The 18,273-nt window shown below is 62.1% G+C and overlaps 3 protein-coding genes across 4 annotated transcripts; all 3 read right to left on the minus strand.

Annotated features, from left to right (window-relative positions):
* Positions 1–158: 158 nt before the first annotated feature.
* DOK3 (docking protein 3) lies at positions 159–3,178 on the minus strand. Its single transcript, XM_032124750.1, has 5 exons — positions 3,090–3,178; positions 1,467–1,760; positions 1,255–1,348; positions 997–1,169; positions 159–915 (listed from the first exon to the last, which is right to left on the minus strand). The coding sequence occupies exons 1-5, from the start codon at positions 3,144–3,146 to the stop codon at positions 199–201; spliced, it is 1,335 nt and encodes a 444-aa protein (XP_031980641.1). The 5' UTR covers positions 3,147–3,178; the 3' UTR covers positions 159–198.
* Positions 2,805–8,883, minus strand: DDX41 (DEAD-box helicase 41). Its single transcript, XM_032124747.1, has 17 exons — positions 8,816–8,883; positions 8,632–8,730; positions 8,381–8,540; positions 8,226–8,300; positions 7,829–7,889; positions 6,997–7,133; positions 6,774–6,846; positions 6,449–6,602; positions 6,217–6,353; positions 5,882–6,044; positions 5,662–5,793; positions 5,412–5,483; positions 5,078–5,174; positions 4,628–4,777; positions 4,425–4,496; positions 4,178–4,288; positions 2,805–3,979 (listed from the first exon to the last, which is right to left on the minus strand). Exons 1-17 carry the CDS (start codon positions 8,837–8,839, stop codon positions 3,843–3,845), a joined length of 1,854 nt encoding a protein of 617 aa, XP_031980638.1. The 5' UTR covers positions 8,840–8,883; the 3' UTR covers positions 2,805–3,842.
* Positions 8,884–9,052: 169 nt separating this feature from the next.
* On the minus strand, positions 9,053–16,887 carry FAM193B (family with sequence similarity 193 member B). Of its 2 annotated transcripts, XM_032124725.1 has the most exons (10): positions 16,526–16,882; positions 15,023–15,262; positions 14,137–14,359; positions 13,745–13,954; positions 13,057–13,471; positions 11,896–12,091; positions 11,278–11,514; positions 9,754–10,762; positions 9,569–9,644; positions 9,053–9,423 (listed from the first exon to the last, which is right to left on the minus strand). In XM_032124725.1, the coding sequence occupies exons 1-10, from the start codon at positions 16,853–16,855 to the stop codon at positions 9,327–9,329; spliced, it is 3,033 nt and encodes a 1,010-aa protein (XP_031980616.1). In that variant the 5' UTR covers positions 16,856–16,882; the 3' UTR covers positions 9,053–9,326. The 2 variants fall into 2 exon arrangements, with proteins under 2 accessions (XP_031980616.1, XP_031980617.1); XM_032124726.1 differs by lacking the exon at positions 13,745–13,954 and having other exon boundaries at positions 16,526–16,887.
* Between the last annotated feature and the right edge of the window lie 1,386 nt (positions 16,888–18,273).

Genomic DNA, 18,273 nt, shown 5'->3' on the forward strand with positions numbered 1-18,273 from the left:
CTTATATAGGATCAGAGGAGGGCGGAGCCAGCGGGCGCTTCGGCCAATCACCGTGCGCGCCTCTGCCTGCCGGGGCGGGCACGGCGGCGCCCCCTAGCGGGGAGGCGTGAGCTGCCCCTCCCGCCCCCCCCACTCCCCAGAGCAGCGGCGGAGCCGAGTCCGGGAAGGGCCTTTATTGACCGAACGGCACCAGCGACATCAAGCCCAGTCCCGCGCTCCGGGGCTCTCCCGGCTCAGCAGCCGCACCAGCTTGGCTCGAAGGGTGCTGTGAGGCTTGTGCCCGGAGCGCCCCGATAGAACCTCCTGCCCTCCACGCCCCCAGCCCGCGGCCTGGGGGTTCTGCGTCAGGGCGGCCCGGTTGTCATAGAGTGGCCCCCCCTCACTGCTGTGGCCCTCGGGGGCCTGTCGGCACCCCAGCGCCCACTGCCCTTCCTCCTCCTCTTCCTGGGCCCTGGCTGGATGTAGTTCTGCAGTGAAGATGTTCTCGTAGAGATGCTCAGGGAGTGGCTTCCCTACAGCCCAGGGCTCACCAGAGCCTGGCTGCCCTGGCACAAAGAGGGGCTGCTGGCCCCGGGCGATGGAGGCATAGACAATGGGGCATGAGCCCTCTGGCTCTGGTGGGCTGAAGCGGAGGAGGTTGGCAGGGGGATGGGAGGCAGGCTGTGTCGCCTCTAAGGCTGGGCTGGGCTGGGGATCATCATTCCCAGGCCCCCAGGGCTGGGGCTCGAGGCCCTGTGCAAAGAGCTGGGGGTCTGAGACACAGAAAAGTCTGGGGTCTGGGGTATCCTTGCCCTGCTGCTGACAGGCGATGGCAGCAGCCACAGCCCGGCAGAGCTCAGGGGCCCGTGGGGTGCTGAAGGTGAAGGTGCCCTCGCCGGAGTCACTGCGGCGGCCGGCCTCGAAGGAGAAGACAGCCTGCAGGGTCAGAGGGGAGGGTGAGGAGCTGGCAGCCACCCTGGGCAGGCAACAGCCCCAAGAAGGGAGTGGGGGACTCACCTGATCCTGGCCAAACTTGCGAAGGAAGGGGTAAGGCCAGGTGAGCAGGGGCTGGCGGGACTGGGGGTCCTTCAGCGTCAAGCTCTGGGGAAGGGCTGAGAGTAGGTAGTGCCCGTGCAGGCCACAGCGGGTGGCTGCGTCTGTCTGAACCACCAGCACCAAGAATTCGGTCACTGTGGGAGCCAAACAAGCCAGGGGTCAGCATTGCAGCACTGAGCTGCAGCCCACCCCAGCCCTATTCACCACCCCTGCACGTACAGTCCTGCCAGGACGAGTAGAGGGAGTTCTCCTCCATGGGGACAGCGGGGCTGGGCTGGGTCCTGGCATTACTCGGCCTTGTCTCTTTTGCACCCTGAAACAAAGGAATGTGAGTATGACCCGGGACAGGGGGGAGCACAAACCCCCTGCCTGCCCTGGAGCTTGCTAGCTCACCCAAGTAGGGCTCTTGGCTCTGCCAGACCCCTTGGTACCTGGAAGGCCAGCTGGCAGAGCTGGGTGATCCATTCATCCCGCTGCTCAGCTGCCAGTACATAGCTCTTCTCCGTGGTGGTGAGGTAGAAGGCGGCGGTGGCTTTGGGGCAGCTCTCCGTGCCCGCCGGGCCCACAGAGACGCAGTCAGAGAGGCGGATCACCCGGCGGGCACACCGCTGCAGGGACGTCTTCTCCGGGATCGTGCCATCGTCCCGCACATCAAACTTCTCCATGCGGGCCACACCGGAGGGGCTGGCAGCGAACAGCTGGGCTCGCATCTTCCTCCAGGATCTCTAATGCATGGGAAGGGCAAAGGCACGGAAAAAACAGGTCAGCAAAGAGCTGCCTGCTGCATCTGCCAGCACTGCCCTCCACGCAGGGCCAGCAGTGCTTGGGAAGAGCCATACAGGGCACAAGGGGCATAGGGCAGTCCTGGCCTGCACCTGCCAGATGCTGTTGGAGGGTACAGAGAACAGGGGCCAGCACACACCCCCAAACTGTGGGGCAGGGTAGCCCCAAAGCTGGGTTGAGGGGGACCTTGCCCCGAGCGGGTTTGGCATGGCTTGCTGGGTGAGTCACACTCACTCCCAGCACCCTGAGCACCAGGTCCTGCTCTTTGTTCCCTGCTGCAAGTGCTGGCCTGCCGACCTGCAGCTGAGCTCTCAAGCTGTTCTCAGGACAGACCCTGATGCAAATTAAAGCCATTTTGAGCTGCTGAGGCTCCTGCTGGCAGCCTCACATCTGCTGAGCAGCCTGCTTCCTCCCAGGGGAGCCTCTGCAGCACCAGCACCTTCCCAGTCTGTCACGGGATAGCGGGGGCGCGTGCCACCATGTACCTCAAAAGTGCAGCAGAGCCTCCACCCTGCAGGAACCAGATGCAGCCAAGCACCCAAAATACCCACCGCCCCCAGCCCACCTGCCTCCTCCATGGCAGGGCACTGGCTCCTCACACATAGGGCTGCCCGCTGCGCTTTCAGGGCTTGGTTCTTGTTCAGCAGGGAGGTCAGAGTGATTGCAGTCCCACACATCCACTGAGACCCCCACAGGACACGGCCGCCCTGCCATGGCATGACCAATGTGCCAGCAGGGCCTACTTCACCAACACCCGACAGCTCCCTGGAGCCGGCTCGACCCTGGGTACTCTCAGCATCTCACCCACACCCTGCCCTGAGGGCTGTGGTACCCAGTGCCCCCTCCAAGGGCACAGAGGAGCAGCCCAAGCCATGAGGGTGTCACACAGATGGTGGTGGCCCCCCCAGGGCCAGGCTGATGGAGGGCACAGGGACACGTCCCACGTGCTGCCCCAGGGCCCCGCTCCTACACACACACGCTGGAGCTGCGCCACATTAACGCATGTTTATTCTTCCATTGCAACTCACGCGGTGACCAAGCAAGAAGGACCCCACGTGGGGGCGAGCCAGAGTGGGTGCCCGCACACATGAGTCCCCCTCAACCGCAGGGAGAGCCCCACTTGTGGGTCTGCTGAGCCCAGGGCTCCCCAGGGCAGTTCCAAAGGGTCTGTCTCCAGTCCCCCCTTCCCGGGCTGCTGAGGGCCTGGCCCCAGGCCCGGCATCATGACAAATCAGGGCAAACCCTCTACCAGCCCCAAATCCACCCTTTACCTTTCCAAATTTGGAGTGCTGCACATAGAGGATCCCATCCTTCACTGGTCTCTCCATGGGCCCAGTTCACCCCGGCAGCCAGCGCAAGGATCAGGGACTCGGGCCACCCGCAGTGGAGAAAATGTGACTGCTGCAGCCGAAGGAAAGGCATGGGGCAGACTTCCTTCTTAGAGAGACTTCCCCTTTTTGGGGTGTGGGATGGGGGGCAGAGGCAGGGCCACAGGAGGTGTCCATGTGCCCGCCCTCCCCCTCACAGCAGGGCAGTGGGGCAGAACGCGGGGGCAGAGCACAGGAAGCACCTCGGGGAGCGCCTGACATGAGCATGGCACACTCCACCTCGCCCTGGCTGCATCCCAGCATGTCTGGGGAGATGGGAACAGTCACCCACTGAGGATGCACAAATCCAGGTGAGGGAGATGGACCCATAGAAACTGTGTGGATCTGTGAGGAGCAACACAAGACCGTGACCTCACCACTGCAGGGGGCTGGCAGGGGCAGCAGGCAGCTGGCCAGGCTAGTCACCCCACCTGGGGCTTTCTCTTGCCCTGAGGCACCGCTACCTGCTTGCCCAACACACCGCTGATGTAACAGGCTGTTGCAGCACAGCTCCATACATTTCCTTCCGGGGCAGGAACTTCATCAGGCTGAGCTGGCAACAGTCCCAGTGACCAAAAGTCTGGAAAAGGGGCCACAGTAGTGCAAGACAGGCTCTTGGCCCATCCAGGGGGAATGTGGGGCAGCACACTCTCCGGGCTAGAAGTCCATAGAGCTGTGGGCCAGGTAGTCCTTGCGGCCGATGTTGCTGACTTGCTTGGTCTGCATCGCCTCCAGCTTGGGGCAGTTGGTGATGCGATGGCCCAGGCCGCCGCAGAAGGCGCAGCCCCGCTCGCCTGCAACAGGAGGGATGGGGTCAGGGCCAAGACAGCACAGTGCCATGTCAGGACAGCACAGTGCCACCCCAGGACAGCAGCCCCCACCCTACACCACTGTCTCCCCAATGCTGCCGCACTGGGAGCTGGGCTCCCATCTGGAGCCCAGGGCTTGCAGCAGTCCCGCAGGGGTCCCTGTGTCAGCCTGGGGTCTCTCACCTCTGATGTCCAGCATGGTCTCATCCCCACAGTGCAGCACCTGGAGCACAGGCGGCACCTTCTGCTTCGCCTCCAGGAGCAGAGCCTTCAGGTCCATCAGCACTGACTCATCTGGGGGGCAGAGACATAGGTCAGGCAAAGCCCAGCACCACCATCTCCCCTCCACCAGCCATCCTGCTTGCTCAGAACACCTCCTTGCCACTGCCCAGCTGCCTCCTCCAGCCCCCAGCCCCGTGCTGTTCCTCACCACAGGCCTTGTTGATGAAGGTGGTGGCAATGCCAGTGTTGCCCGAGCGGCCTGTACGCCCAATGCGGTGAACTGTGGAGACAGTGACAGGATCAGGCCCCGGTGAGCGCAGTGTGACAGACCATCCCTGCCCCAAGACACTGCACAGACAAGCACAGAGCCTTGCTGGCCTCTAGACCCCTCTCACAAGGCCCAGTGCCTACCATAGTTCTCAATCTCCTCTGGCATGTCGTAGTTGATGACGTGCTGGATGGCTGGGAAGTCCAGGCCCTTGGAAGCAACATCAGTGGCAACCAGGACATCCTTCTTCCCATCCCGGAAGGCCTCAATGGCTTTTGTCCGTTCTTCCTGATCTACAAAGGCCCAGCAGAGATCAGCGAGGGCAGAGCTCCCAGCCCTACCTACTGCAGCAACCACTATGGCCTCAGAGTCAAGCATGGCCTCCTCAGGCAGCCTTTCTCCCAATGAAGGAGTAGAGGGGCCTCCACATCCCATAGGGACCTTCACTGTGTTTATGCCTGCTATGTAAAACATGGAGCTCACTCCTGACACTGCCACAGCCCCTCCTCACACCATCAAGAACTGCTCCATGCTGGCCACAAACATTCCTGGGGTCACACCACAGCCCAGGCCTCCCTGGGACCCGCACTGACCTTTCCCTCCATGGATGGCCACAGCTTCCACGCCCTTGAGCAGCAGGTACTCGTGAATCGCATCGACATCTGCCTTCTTCTCTGCGAAGATCAGCACCTGCAGCAACACAGGCATTGTATCAGAGCCCCTCCTGCAAGCTGGCACTGCTGGCACCAGCACAGCCCCCTGGGGAAGCCCATTCCCTCTTGCTGAGCAGGGCACACAGCACTGCTGGTCCCAGGACCTGCTCATACATGGAGCATGGCTCAGCCACACGCCCACTCCACAAAGGGGGTCCCCCCGCCAGCTCCCCCCCCTGCCCCAGTGTGACCACATTGTCCCCAGCATACTCACGGGTGGAGGGGTCTTCTGCAGGCACTCCAGCAGGTACACCATCTTGGCCTCCTCTTTCACATACTCCACCTCCTAGGAACAAGCAGAGGGATGGGTCAGGCAGCAGAGGAACTGTCACTGCTTGGTATCCCTTAGCCAGCTGGGAAGGAGGACCACAAACCCCAGCTCCCTGGCAGAGTGAGATATTAAGTGCCCTCATGAACTCTTCTGGCCTCCCACACAGGCACAAGGGAGCAGCCAAACACCTCACCTGCACGACATCCAAGCTGGCAGCACCCGCTCGCCCAACATTAATGGTGATGGGCTTCACCAGGGCACTCTTGGCAAAATTCTGGATCTTCTTGGGCATTGTGGCACTGAAGAGGAGGGTTTGCCGCTGGCCCTGCACAGGGAAGAACCCTTTAGCACTCACCCAACCTGGCATGTGCAGGATTGAGCTTCAGGGTGCTCTTATCCTGGCAGTTCAGTACCTTGAAGTAGGAGAAGATGGTACGGATGTCCCCCTCAAAGCCCATATCAATCATCCTGTCAGCCTCATCCAACGCCAGGTACCGGCAGATGTCCAGGCTCACCATCTTCTTCTGCAGCAGGTCCATCAAGCGCCCAGGGGTTGCCACCATCATGTGTACCCCACTGTGGGATGAGAGGAGGCCGCAGTCAGGCCCTCGGGATTCCTGCCCCATGCAGGACACCTCCCTGGCACATCACCTTCACCCCCACGCTGTCCTGAAGCCAGGATGTCACCTCATAGCCCCCTGCCAGAAAACAGAGCACCTCAAGCCCCATGGACTCCCCCAGGTCTTACTGTTTGATGGTCTCCATCTGCTCCTTGACAGACATGCCCCCGATGCAGAGGGCACAGCGCAGTGGGGGCAGCCCATCCTCCTGCAGCAGACGACAGTAGTACTCCAGGATGCCGTGGGTCTGCCGGGCCAGCTCCCGCTACGGAAACAAACCCAGCTCATTCCTGCATCTCTGTGCAGGCAGAATTTAGGACTGCCACTGCAAGTCACTCACAGCCTCCTCCCGACACTCACCGAGGGACAGATGATAAGTCCATAGGGTCCCTCTCGCTTGGAGAATGGCAGCCTCTTCTCCTGCTCCAGGCAGAACATGATCACGGGGAGGGTGAACACCAAGGTCTTCCCAGAGCCAGTGAATGCGATGCCAATCATATCCCTTCCTGAGAGGCTGCCAGGGAAACAGGGCCGATGGGAGAAGGGACATCATGGAACAGCTCAAACCTCCAGGGCTGAGCAAGGTGACAGGGATCTGTCACCAGGGGAAAGCATCTGGTCCACACCACTGAGTGGGCCGTGGGAGCAACTGCTCTGTACTCTGGGATGGGGACAGAGCACTCACATTGTGGGGATGCCTTGGATCTGTATGGGTGTTGGCTGCTGGATTCCTTTTTTCTTCAGGCCTCTCAGGATAGCTGTCAGAGAACAAGGAACAATGCATGTTTGTGACCTGAACTATTCCCTCTCTTCTCCCACTCAGATCCCAGCAGCAGCTCTCCCACCAGTGACAAATACCCCTCAGGCAAACAGCCAGGAAAAAGGTGGGATCTCCTCTCCTGGCCTACCTGCTGGGAACTTCATCTCCTTGAAGCTCTTGATGGGGGGAGGGATGCCCTCCCCCTCCACCAGGATGTGGTACTTCTTGCGCACGCGGTCGTGCCGTGCCTCTGACATGCCCAGAATGTAGCGAGGGGCTCTCCAGCTGTGAAAGCAACAGAAACAGGTCATGGTGCAGAATGAGGCCAGGGCTCCAGAACCAGCAGCTCCCATGGAGGAATTCAAGGGAACGCCCTGTTAGGCTCCAATACCCCCCCAGGTAAAACAGGTAACCCCAAGGGGCTCTGTGGAGTGAGCATAGGAGATCTGAGCCAGTTCCATGCATTAAACCCCTCCCCAAAACCTCAGTGAAAAGTGCTAAGCTAACAGCTAAGAACAGCCTATGGATGGTGGATGGAAAATGCCAAAAACGTTTGGACACACCTCAATCGCCTCCCTGATCCTGCCTCAGAATCACTGAGGTCAGAAAAGACCTCTGAGATCATTGAGCCCGATCTTTGATCAATCACCACCTTGACAATGCTGCCTCGAGCAGCACTGGCTCCAAAGATTCCTCCAGTCTCTTCCTCTGGCTTAGTGACCTCCCAGACCTGAAGATCCACCCTCCAGCCTTCTAGTCTAACATAAATGTGCTTTATCAAGCCTTACTGTATATAAAACAACATCCAAAGTGACTCAACAGCCTTTGATTTTACACATAATGACACAAAGACAGTCACTCAGGCAAGAGGCTGCAGAGCCACACTGCTCCTGCAAGACTCTGTGGCTTTTAGCTCCTTTCAGCCAGGATGAAGTGCTGTTTTCAGAAGGACAGCTTCTGAGCTGTGCTGTGAAACTTACCTGGTTTTGATCGGGTCGTCGTAGGTGATGCCCTTGGCCATCTCCTTCACTGACATCAGAGCTGCAGGAACAAAGATGATGCGTCAGAGCAAACTCTCCACATCCACATCAACCTCACTGAGAGCTACTTGGGCAAATGGTTTGGGAGAGCATGTCCAGAGACAGAAGAGGAGAAGCAGCAGCACTGGCAGCCTCTCTGGCACCGGAACACCAAGTGCTGCTGTGCCCAGAGCCCTGTCACAGACATGTCCCAGCTAAGCCAGACAGTGCCAACTGAGGGGACCTACTGTCACCTCCAGTCCCACCCCTGAGTAGGAGCATTCCAAAGGCAGGGAACAGCTCTCCAGCTGCCCTGGGAGCTCTGGAGACAGCTCTGAGACACAGACCTCCCACTCACCTCGGCCCTCTGCCACACTCTCCAGGATCTTCTCTTCCTCCTTCAGCTGCTTCTCCTTGGCTGACTCCTTCCGAGCTGGGGGAGAGCCAAGAAGCAGTGAGAGGGTTTGTTGTCCCCTGAAAGTCACACAGTGCCCCCACCAGCTCCTCCCTTACCTTCCGCCTTCTCTTTGAGGTGCTGGTGCTGGTCCAGCAGACTGATGTTGGACTGGGGCCCCAGCGGGATGTCATCCTCGTCCCCGCGCTGCTCGCTCCCGCTGTCCCGCTGCTCCTCCTCCGACACTACCTTCCGCCGCATCTGCAGCAGCTTCTGCAGCTGGAAGAACGCGGGTCGAGGCGGAGTGAGCGGCCTCGTGGCGGGAGGGCCGCTCGGAGCCCTCCCCGGGCAGCCCCCGTTACCCCATTACCATCTGCTGCTTGCGCTGCTTGACGGGCACGTAGGGCACGTAGTCGTCGTCATCCTCTCCGGACAGGTCGGACGTGTCCACCGGCTCCTCGCGCTGCCTCTGTGGGGAGATACGCGGTGAGGGGAGCCCGGGGCGGCACCGGGAGCGCAGAGCGGGCGGTACCGGGGGCCGGGGCCGTTCCCACCTTCCGCTCCGCCGCGGCCTCCATGACTCCTACCCGGAAGAGCTATAGGAAGTGACGTCACCACGCACAGGGCCATCGCCTAGCAACGCGCAGAACGCACCACCGGGCGGGAGCTGCGTCCCGGCCCGACGGATCCCCGCGGCGCTCAAACTTGCGCAGAATGCGTTCTGCATTTCCCCCCCCACCCCTCCCGCCCCCCGACCTCCTCGGCGCGGCAGAAAGCAGCAGACAGCGGGGTTTAAATAAAATAAAAAATTAAAAAGTTCTTTATTGGGTCCAGCACGGTCCTTCCCCACGGCACGGGGAGCCGCGTGCCCGCGGAGAGGGGGTCGGGACGGCCGGGATCACCCCGCGGGGAGGGGCAGGAGGATGGAGGGAGCCCCGGGGGTCCCCGCGGGGCAGAAGAGCACCGGGGCCCCCCGCGAAGGAGGGGACCCCACCGAGGTGAGGCGGGGGGCACAGTGAGGAGAGGCGAGCGGCCGTGGGTGGGTGGGGGTGGCCCCTCCGCACCTCACTGGGCTGCACTGGAAGTGGTTTTCTTCAGGGTGAAGTTGGTCCAGTTCACGGCCACCTTCTGCCGCGTCTGCTTGGCCGAGTCCAGGCAGAACCTGACAGGGAGAGGACAGCCTCGGTCAGTTCCCAGCCCCCTGGGACCCCCAGCCCCTCTGTGACCCCAGGCCCAGTCAGCTCTCAGCCCCTTCATGCCTCCAGCCTCACTGGCAGAGCTCAGCCCTCCCAGGGTTCCTCCCTCACCTCTTGAAATACTCCACTTCTCTGTCAGTCTCGTCCATCTCTGCCCCATCCAGGTCCTTGGGCAGGAACACATCATCTGGGGAAGCAGAGCAGAGGGTCAGCGCTGCAGGGTGGGCAGGGGGCTGCCAGCTGGGCAAGGGACCACTGCAAGGATGGCAGCACAGAGTGATGCTCCCAGCACTCACCAATCGAGGTATTGGATTTCTCCACCTTATTTCGGCTCTTCCTGCTCTTGCCCTTGGGCTGTGGGGAGCCCCCCAGGGCAAGGTGGGTGGCCAGGGCAGGTGGCTGCTGCTGCACCAGCTCTGGCAGCTCCGCTTTGCCCTCTCCCCTCCGGCCTTTCCACTCACTGGTTCTCTCCTTCTCTGCCCTGGCAGTGCTGCTGCAGCCCCAAGGCTGCCCCTTGCTGCTCTCCCCGAGCTCGGCACAGCCGCTCGCCCGCTGTGGCTCCGGGGCACTGGCCTTGGAAGGGTGCTTGGTTCCCAGCACCTGCCCCTTCACACCAGGGCTCTCCATCCGGGCCTGGCCGCCAGGCACGGCTGTGCTGCCCTCCCCTTTCTTCGCCTGCCCATTCTGCCGCTTGCTCTTCCGCTGCCGGCTCCCCGCGGGCAGCGACTCTGGCGGCTCCGGCCCCTTGGGCTGCGGTCCCTCCTTGGGCTCCGGGCTCAGCCCGCTGCCATCTGCAGCAGAGTCCGCAGCCTTGGACTGCACCCAGATCATGCGGGACAGGCTGGGCACGGCGCTGAGGCGTTTCACCACGCCGTTCTCGGCTGGTGGGGCTGGCGGGGGATCCCCAGGCCCCTCGCCCCATCGGGGGCCCGCTTCGCCCCGCAGCAGCGTGTGGCTCTTGGCAGGGCCCAGGCTGAGTGGGGCCAGTGCTAGGTCTATGTCCTGCAGGTCAGAAGACCCATTGAGGTTGGAGAGCAGGTTCTTCTGCTCCAGGACAGCTGCCTTCTTGGGGAAGTCATTGACATCCAGGTTGAGGTCGTACACGCTGAAACTGGCCCGGATGGAGTCCTTGATGGTGTTCTTGATCTCCTGCAGCCGGCTGCTGAGGAAGCTGTTCACCCGCTCCAGCTCCAACTCTGGCCACTCCAGCAGCTTCTCCTCGGCCGGCTCCCTGGCCTGGCTGGCTGCAGGGGCACGCTCTGCCCGCTTCTGGGCCTCTGCCTCCAGCTGGGCTTTCTCCTTCTCCTGCAACACAGGTGCCATGAGGATCATCTGGACTGGGCCACAGAACCACGCATGCAGGACACGGAGCTTTGTTCCAGCTCTGCCTGACAGCAAACCCAAGGGCGGCTGCTCAGCACAGCCACCCCACGTCTTCCACAGCCCCTGAACTGTCACATGTCCCCCATGGGCACTGCAACAGCTGGACACTGCACACCCAACACTGCTCTGGGCACGAAGCACCAGAAAGAGCCATCATAGCACTGCTTCTTCCCTACCAGAGATGCATGGTGTTAGAGATGTGGCATGGAGCAGACAGGAAGGTGCAGCCCAAAGCACCCAGGAGGGCTGGGCAACCCTCTGAAGGAACAGAGGCAGGGGGAGTCCTACATAGGGCCAGGCACTGCTGCCACCTTGGGCAAGAGCAATACAAGAATTCAAGAACCCAAATGGATGCAAGAGAGAGGACGAAAAGCCCTGACAGCAGCACAACCCTGCTCTGCCCTCCTCCCACAGTCCCAGCCCCTGCCCAGCCTTACCTTCTTCTTCTGCTTGTGCCGTGCCCGCTTGGCTGCCTTGGCACTGTTCAAGGGCTTGGGCTCTGTGCTGTTGATGTAGTCCAGCAGCTCGTCCACATTGCGGTGGTCCACAGCAGGCTCCCCTGAGCTGCTGCTGTGCCCTAGTTTCTGTGGCAGCTCCTCTTTCCTCTTGGTGAGGCGAGAACGCAACTTCTCTCGGATCTCAGCGTAGTTGCGGCTTGTGGGAGCAGCCGGGGGCTGAGGAAGGTGAGTGCTGTCAGCCAGGCACAGTCAGCATCAGGGGCAGGCAGCCCCAGCCCCCTGTGACCTTCCAGCCACTCCCTTCCCCACAGTCTCAGGAAGACAAGTCAGCACAGCCCTACTGAGCTCTTCTACCATGAAGCCACAGGGCTTGGCCGGCTGCTCCAAGCCCTGGGGCTGGGCAGGTGGCTGCGAGTTGGGAGCAAGGGACCAGCAGGCTGATGAAGCAGAGTAGAAAGGGAGCAGGGGATGTGTGTGCCTGCAGGAAACAGCCGTGGCCAGACCTGCCCACCTCTGCACTCTGAGCATAGGGACCGACTGATGTCTCCCCGTGCAGCGCAAGGACCGGGGGTGGCTGCAGACCAGCCCCTCACTCACCGCGTTGTGGCCGAAGAACTCACAGTAGCAGCAGTCGCAGAACTTCCCGTCTTTCTGGTTGGTGGAGGAGGAGGTGCAGGAACTGCGCTCTGAGCTGCTGTCCTCATCCTCCCCGAGTCCCTCGTCTGCTTCGCAGGGCTGTGGTGGGTGGCAGCTGGTACCGTTTGGGAATTTGTGCCCTTTGCAAGAGGGGTCCCTGAGGAGACGGGGAGAAGGGCAAGAGGTGAGCAGGTGCCAGGGGATCTCAAAAACTGCCCCATGCTATGCATGTAGGAACAGCCCTCCCGTGTGCCCAAGCAGAAGGATTTGCAGGACAAACCCCCTCCCCTGCATTCTCCTCCTCTGGGGAAGATGCCCGAGGAGCCCATGGCAGCAGACATCTGTCGCTCCCAGCCCTCAGGGCCTCTGGCCAGTAGGAGACTGGTGCAGCAGAGCCCCAGCGAACAGCATCCTGCCAGGCTCTGGGCTGGGAACAGGGCAGGGTGTGGTACTCACTGAGGGTGGCAGGTAGCACAGGTGAGGAACACTGGGACTGTGTGCAGCTGCCAGACATCCCCACGTGCAGGCAGGCCCAGCTCACACGGGCACAGGCTACCCAGCTCAGAGACAGGGAGGCCAGGGCATAGCCCACAGCGTCATTCCTCAAGATCCAGCTCGGGACACAACTGGCTCTCCACAGGGAGAGCTAATGAGCAGAGAGGAACCAGTGTGCTCTCTTCCATGGCATGGGCAGCCCAGAGAGGGCCGGGGGAGCAGGTGAGCAGAACAAGTCTACAGGCTTCATCTTCTCGAGGACCTCTGCTCAGTGCCACAGCTGCCTGACAGGTCTCACTGACATAGGTCCTGTTGGCCAACAGCACATTAACCAGGCTGTTCCTTTGGGTCTTTTAGCTGGAGGAGGAGCAAGCACAGCCTCTTCTGCACCACAAAACCAAAGGATAACCGCAGGGAGAATACACGCTGGGAGAGACAGAGCTTGACCCTCGGAGACCAGGGGTCTGCAGCAATGGAACTGGCCCACAAAGACATCAGCTTCCTGCACCACCACGCCAGGATGGCCAGTTCCTCCACAGGAAAAAGTGCATCCATGGGCAGGGATGAGAGAAAAGGCATGTGGCCCTGCAAGGAGAGGCTGGAAGCAGGCAGGGCTCCTCTACTCACCTGTTGGTGCTAGGCAGCTGAAGGGAGGCGGGAGGAGGGATGAGTGAAGTGCTGCAGTGCCCATTGCAGGGATGAGCACAGCCTGACAGTGGCGGCGGCATCTTCAGCAGCGGCACGTTGGCAGGGGGCAAGTGAGGGCTCTTGCATGGCCCCGGGCTGTGTGAGGCCGCACCGGCCGGAGGAGACTCAGACACCGGCTTTGGGGCCGCCGCCTGCGCGCTGGGAGCAGGGAAGAGCGCGGCCTGCGAGGAGGTGCCCAGCGGGATGTGCGGTGCGGAGCCGAAGGGCCCCGGATGGGGAGGTGTCTGCTTGGAAGGGATCAGCGCCGGTGGCTGGGAGGGGAGGCCGGTGGGACTGTTGGGAGGAGCAGTGAGGTCGGAGTGCTGATGATGCTCTGAGGAGTGGAAGGCCTCACCTGCAGAGGGGCAGGAGCAGAGACAGTCAGACACTGGCTGTGCTGCACGGACCAGGGCCATGCTCAGAGCCACCCACCACCTTGGCACAAGCTGTTTCTCTTCCCACAAGTCAGAGTGCTTGGGATAGAAGCCATCCCTGCTCACACAGGGCCTCAGGGTCAGTGTGCCTCCCCCACAGGATCCAGCCCTGCCCCATGGAGAGCAGGGCAAGGGGAAAGGCTTTAGAGCAGCAGGCCGAGAGGCTGTGGCTGGTGCTGTCCCTGGGCACGCACCTGGCGGGGTGGCCCTCCGGCACAAGCTTTTGAACTGCTTCGGCAGCGTCTTGCAGAAGTCGAGTGAGGTAGGCAGAGGCGAGCCCGGGGTGGCGTTGCTGGAGGTGGCAGAGGCCGTGTGGCTGTAGGGACAGGCCTTCAGCCCCGGCGCCATGGCCGACACCTGGCTGGCACACTCCGGAGACAGAGTGAGGCCGGGGTGCTTGTCGCCTGGAAGGAAAGCGGAGCTGGGGCTGAATCCCAGCACCATTTGCCTTTTTCAAAGGGGCCCGATATGCTGCTGGTACTGAGATTCAGAGGCTCAACCTGCCCACCCTTGCCCCCAAGGAAACCACCTAAGCCAAGAACTGGGCAGAAAGCTCTGCTCAACCTCACAGCCAACTTCAACTCACCTAGTGCAGCTGGGGGGGTCCCAAGGGGGCTGCCCTGTGCAGTCCCGTTGGTGTGCTGCGAGTTCCAGAGGCCCGAGAGCTTGTGAGCAGACAAAAACGAGCTGGGGTCCCAGTCCCCTGAGTTCCCGTGGCACGAGGAGGAAGAAGACGAGGAGGAGGAGGAAGAGGAGTGTGAGCCACCCCCACAAGACTGCGACTTGCAGGATGTGTGGGATAATGAGACCTATCAAAGGAAACACAGAGTGAAGTGGCTGAGGGGACACCCTTGGCCCCACGGCGTCAGCACCAAGACTCCCTCCACTGCAGTAGAGGCTCAGCTCATAAGAACCACTTCTGTCACTGTCTTGGGAGTGACAAACACCCCCTCCATCCAGCACCAACACAGCCTGGCTCACACAGGCTGGGCCATGCCAAGGACCACATGCCTGTGCTGGTCTCCCTCACACCAGGGCAGGGTTAAAAAAAGCCAGGCAGGAGCCAGCTCCCCTACCCAAGCTCCATGCACAGGCAGGCACTTGCCCTGGCAGCCACTGCCTCTCTCTGCGTCACGAAGGGAGCAGCCCTGGGGCCGGGGGACGCGGCACAACACACAGTGGAGCAGGGCTGGCAGGAAAGCAGTGGCACTGTCAGCCTTGCCAGCCCAGCAGCTCCAAGCCACGGCAGGCTGCTGGATGAGCCTCCACAGCACCACACACTGCCCCAACAGGGCCTGTCCCTGCTGAGCCAGAGGCAGCCCTGGGCAGGGAAGTGGAGGCTGGGATGTCTGGTACACTCAGCTCAGAGTGAGGATGGGACCCACACACCCGGTCAGTGCCACAGGGCGGTCAGTGCCACGTTCCCACAGCTACAGCCCTGGCTTTCCAACCCCAGCTCCGTAACCGCGTACCGCCAGGGCCTGCTCCTGCACCGCCCGTCGCTCTTCCTCCTCCACGCTCTTCCGGCAGCTCTGGCAGATCCACAGTGGCATTTCTCCCAGGAGGTTCTGCACGAGCGTTGGCACGAAGTCCGGTGGCAGCCTCTCGCCTGGGGAAACCAGCCCATTGTGGGACGGCCCTCCCCAGTCCTTGCGCTCCCGGTGACAGAGCAGGCAGCATGTCTGCACAGACTGGTTGGCGGTGGGCAGCACCTGAGGAAGGACACACAGACCGTGAGTCACCCAGGTGTGATCTGGCACAGATGTGGGGCAGATGAGGCAGTGAAGGAGACCTCAGGACGCTGACACCAAACCAGGGAAATTCTTGTAGGCTGTATGTGGCACTGCACCTTCTCCCACTGGAGCAGAGCAGCCTCAGGCTGCCCAGCTGCTGCCAACCTGCCATGTGCCAGCTGGGAGTGTTTTGGACTTCTTGGAAGATCACAGCATGCCAAAGAGCCAGCCCTGCCACCAACCAAGGCTGAGAAGCCACCAGCAACTCCCACCATCACCTCTGGTAGAGTGAGACTGACGGAACTTGCATGGCAAAGCAAAACCCACAGAAATCCCACACAGGGATATTAAGAGTGGGTATGGCAGCCTCAGCTCTCCCTCCTCGCCCATCACAGATGCCCCCACCGTGTCACCCAAGAGCCCCAAGCCCTCTCTCCCGCCTCTTTGTTCTGCACAGCCAGCGGCGCCGATGCACCAGGGTGGGGTGCAGCCCCCTGTGCTGCCTCACGCTCTCCCCGCACAGGCACAGCCAGGTTGGAGCTTCCCTGCAGGAGCTGGGCTGCATCCCTCGGGCTCGTTGGAGCCCTGACAGCCGTGACGAGCCCGGCGTGGCGCGGGCGAGGGGGCCCCCATTGTCTGCCGGCGCAGCGGGGCCCTGCCACAATGAGCCGTGCATTGAACCACTGCTGCCAAACAGATGGCGTCTGCAGGCTCAAGGTGAAGCAAAGGTCAGAGGCCAAGGAGAGCAGAGTGGGGGCAGAGCCCCTCTGCCCACCCACGGCGAGGGGGGGGCAGCCAGGCCACCCCGTGTCCCAGATGACACAGCCACCACAGCGGGTGACACCACGGCTGGTGACACCACGGCTGTCCCCAATCCACCCAGCACATCCACAGCCGGCGCCCACCCCCGGCTCCCTGCCCACAACCCGGAGCAGGTGGAGGCAGCCAGGTGTGTCCAGCAGGGATGTCAGGCAGCCAGACGCGCGCTGAATGAGGATGCTGGAGCCACCTGCCATCGCCCAGTGGCAGGGCTGTGGCAGGGCTGTGGCAGGGCTGGGCCCTCCCGCGGAGCGCTGTGGGAACGCTCCGAGCCCCATCCGCAGGGATGCTCCGAGTCGGGGGTCGGCGCGGGGATGGGGCAGGGCCCGGGGGGGATGGGGTACAAGGGACAGGGCCCCACCCCGCCCAGGCTGAACCCCGCTCGGAGCCAGCCCCGTGCCCTCCGCAGCGCTACCCCGGTACCTGCGCGCTGCCTCTGCCCGACTCCCCGCCGCTGCCCGCCGCCGCCGCCACCTCAGGCGGGGCGGGCGGTTCCGGTGGTGGTGGTGGCGGCGGGGGAGGCCCGACGTCGGGACCCGCCACCCTGTCACGGCGAGGCCCGGAGCCACCTGCCGCCGCCGCTGCCGCCGCCGTTGCCGCCGTTGCCGCCTTGTTCCGCCGGCGAGTCATGGCGAGCCCGCCGCAGCCAGGACAACAGCCAATATGGCGGCGCGGCCCGTCCGGCCCCTGCCCGTGGGAAGGAGGGAGGGAGGGAGGGGGGAACGCTCGGTGAGGTGAAGCCGCCGCCGCCATCTTGCGAGAGGGCAGAGCCCGCCCCCTGGCGGACAGGGGGAGTGGCGGCAGCGCTGCGAGTTCGAGTCCCGAGCCCGCCCCCGCCGCCCGAGGCTCCCGCGGGTCCCAAAGGCGCCGGTGACCAACCGAGATCGGGGGTGGGTCGTGATCGTACCCCCAGCTGGATCATCGGAGTGCAACTGCTGGGGCTCAGACTGAAAGAGAGAAGGATTGGATTAGATATTAGGAAAAAAAGTCTTCCCTGTGAGGGTGGGGAGGCCCTGGCACAGGCTGGCCGGAGAAGCTGTGGCTGCCCCATCCCTGGGAGTGTTCGAGGCCAGGTCGGATGGGGTTTGGAGCGACCTGGGACAGTGGAAGGTGTCCCTGTGCATGCCAGAGGGATGGAACGAGATGATCTTTAAGGTCCCTTCCACACTATTTTATGATTCCTGGCCCTGCACAGGACAGCCCCAAGAATCCCACCCTGTGCCTGAGAGCGTTGTCCAAACACTCCTGGAGCTCTGGCAGGCTTGGGGCCATGACCATTTCCCTGGAGAGCCTGTTCAGTGCCCGACCACCCTTTGGTTGAAGAACCTTTTCCTAATATCCAACCAAACTTCCCATGACACATCTCCAGCCATTCCCTCGGGTCCTGTCACTACCACGGAGAGCAGGGATTGCAGCTGCCCCTTGGCTGCCCCTCCTGAGAAAGCTGCAGCCCGTAATGAGATCTCTCCTCAGTCTCTTCTCCAGGCTGAACAGACCAAGGGACTTCAGCAGCTCCTCATGTGACTTCCCCTCTAGACTCTTTGCAGCCTCCTTTGGACACTCTCTAAGAGATTTATGTCCTTCTTATATTACGGTGCCCAGATCTGCTTGGACCTCTGGGACAAGCAGGGCTCCAGTCTCATTGTTTGCACAGGGATCCTCATCCATGGGAACCAGGACATGGCTGAAAACAGAGCCGGAGTCCGAGGGGTACACACGGAGCCCCAACACCAGGGACAGTCCCACACCTGCACTCGTCCGGCACAGCCTGGGCACTGTCATGACTCAGAGACTTCCTGAAGCCGAGGAGGTGCCGCCACCGTGTTTGTTCAACCATCCTCCACGGATTTTTTACCCATGAATCCACCCCATTAGGCTTTCAGCCACCTGAATTATCGGCACCCACATCCTGCGCCCAGCAGCGCCACATCTGGAGCAAACACGTCCTTTGGCACAGCCGGGACAGTTTGCTGTGCCCAACACCCCGAGTGACCCCCGGGACCTCTTCTTGGCCACTTGGTTTCTCTTTCTCCTACCGAGGGGCCACTTTACCCCCTTCCCACTCCATTATCCTGCCGCGCACCCTATGCCCTGCACAGCAAAGGTGCCTGCGGGTGCCTCTCCTGCTGCCCCCCATCACTCCGGGAATGCTCGGGGGGGGGGGCCGTAGG

The sequence above is a fragment of the Corvus moneduloides genome, chromosome 15 (assembly GCF_009650955.1).
Source record: "Corvus moneduloides isolate bCorMon1 chromosome 15, bCorMon1.pri, whole genome shotgun sequence".
Classification (NCBI taxonomy): domain Eukaryota; kingdom Metazoa; phylum Chordata; class Aves; order Passeriformes; family Corvidae; genus Corvus; species Corvus moneduloides.

Excerpts from the sequence above, each read along its gene's own strand:
- DOK3 (XM_032124750.1), bottom strand. The coding sequence starts at position 3,146 with ATGGAGAGACCAGTGAAGGATGGGATCCTCTATGTGCAGCACTCCAAA. Across the intron at positions 1,170-1,254 it reads CTACTCGTCCTGGCAGGACT|TGACCGAATTCTTGGTGCTG; the intron begins GTACGTGCAGGG and ends TGGCTCCCACAG. Across the intron at positions 916-996 it reads GCAAGTTTGGCCAGGATCAG|GCTGTCTTCTCCTTCGAGGC; the intron begins GTGAGTCCCCCA and ends CTGACCCTGCAG.
- DDX41 (XM_032124747.1), bottom strand. The coding sequence starts at position 8,839 with ATGGAGGCCGCGGCGGAGCGGAAG. Across the intron at positions 6,045-6,216 it reads CAGATGGAGACCATCAAACA|TGGGGTACACATGATGGTGG; the intron begins GTAAGACCTGGG and ends CTCATCCCACAG. Across the intron at positions 5,794-5,881 it reads CCATCTTCTCCTACTTCAAG|GGCCAGCGGCAAACCCTCCT; the intron begins GTACTGAACTGC and ends TTCCCTGTGCAG.
- FAM193B (XM_032124725.1), bottom strand. The coding sequence starts at position 16,855 with ATGGCGGCGGCGGCTTCACCTCACCGAGCGTTCCCCCCTCCCTCCCTC. Across the intron at positions 15,263-16,525 it reads CGGGCAGAGGCAGCGCGCAG|GTGCTGCCCACCGCCAACCA; the intron begins GTACCGGGGTAG and ends GTCCTTCCTCAG. Across the intron at positions 10,763-11,277 it reads GGCACAAGCAGAAGAAGAAG|GAGAAGGAGAAAGCCCAGCT; the intron begins GTAAGGCTGGGC and ends CCTGTGTTGCAG.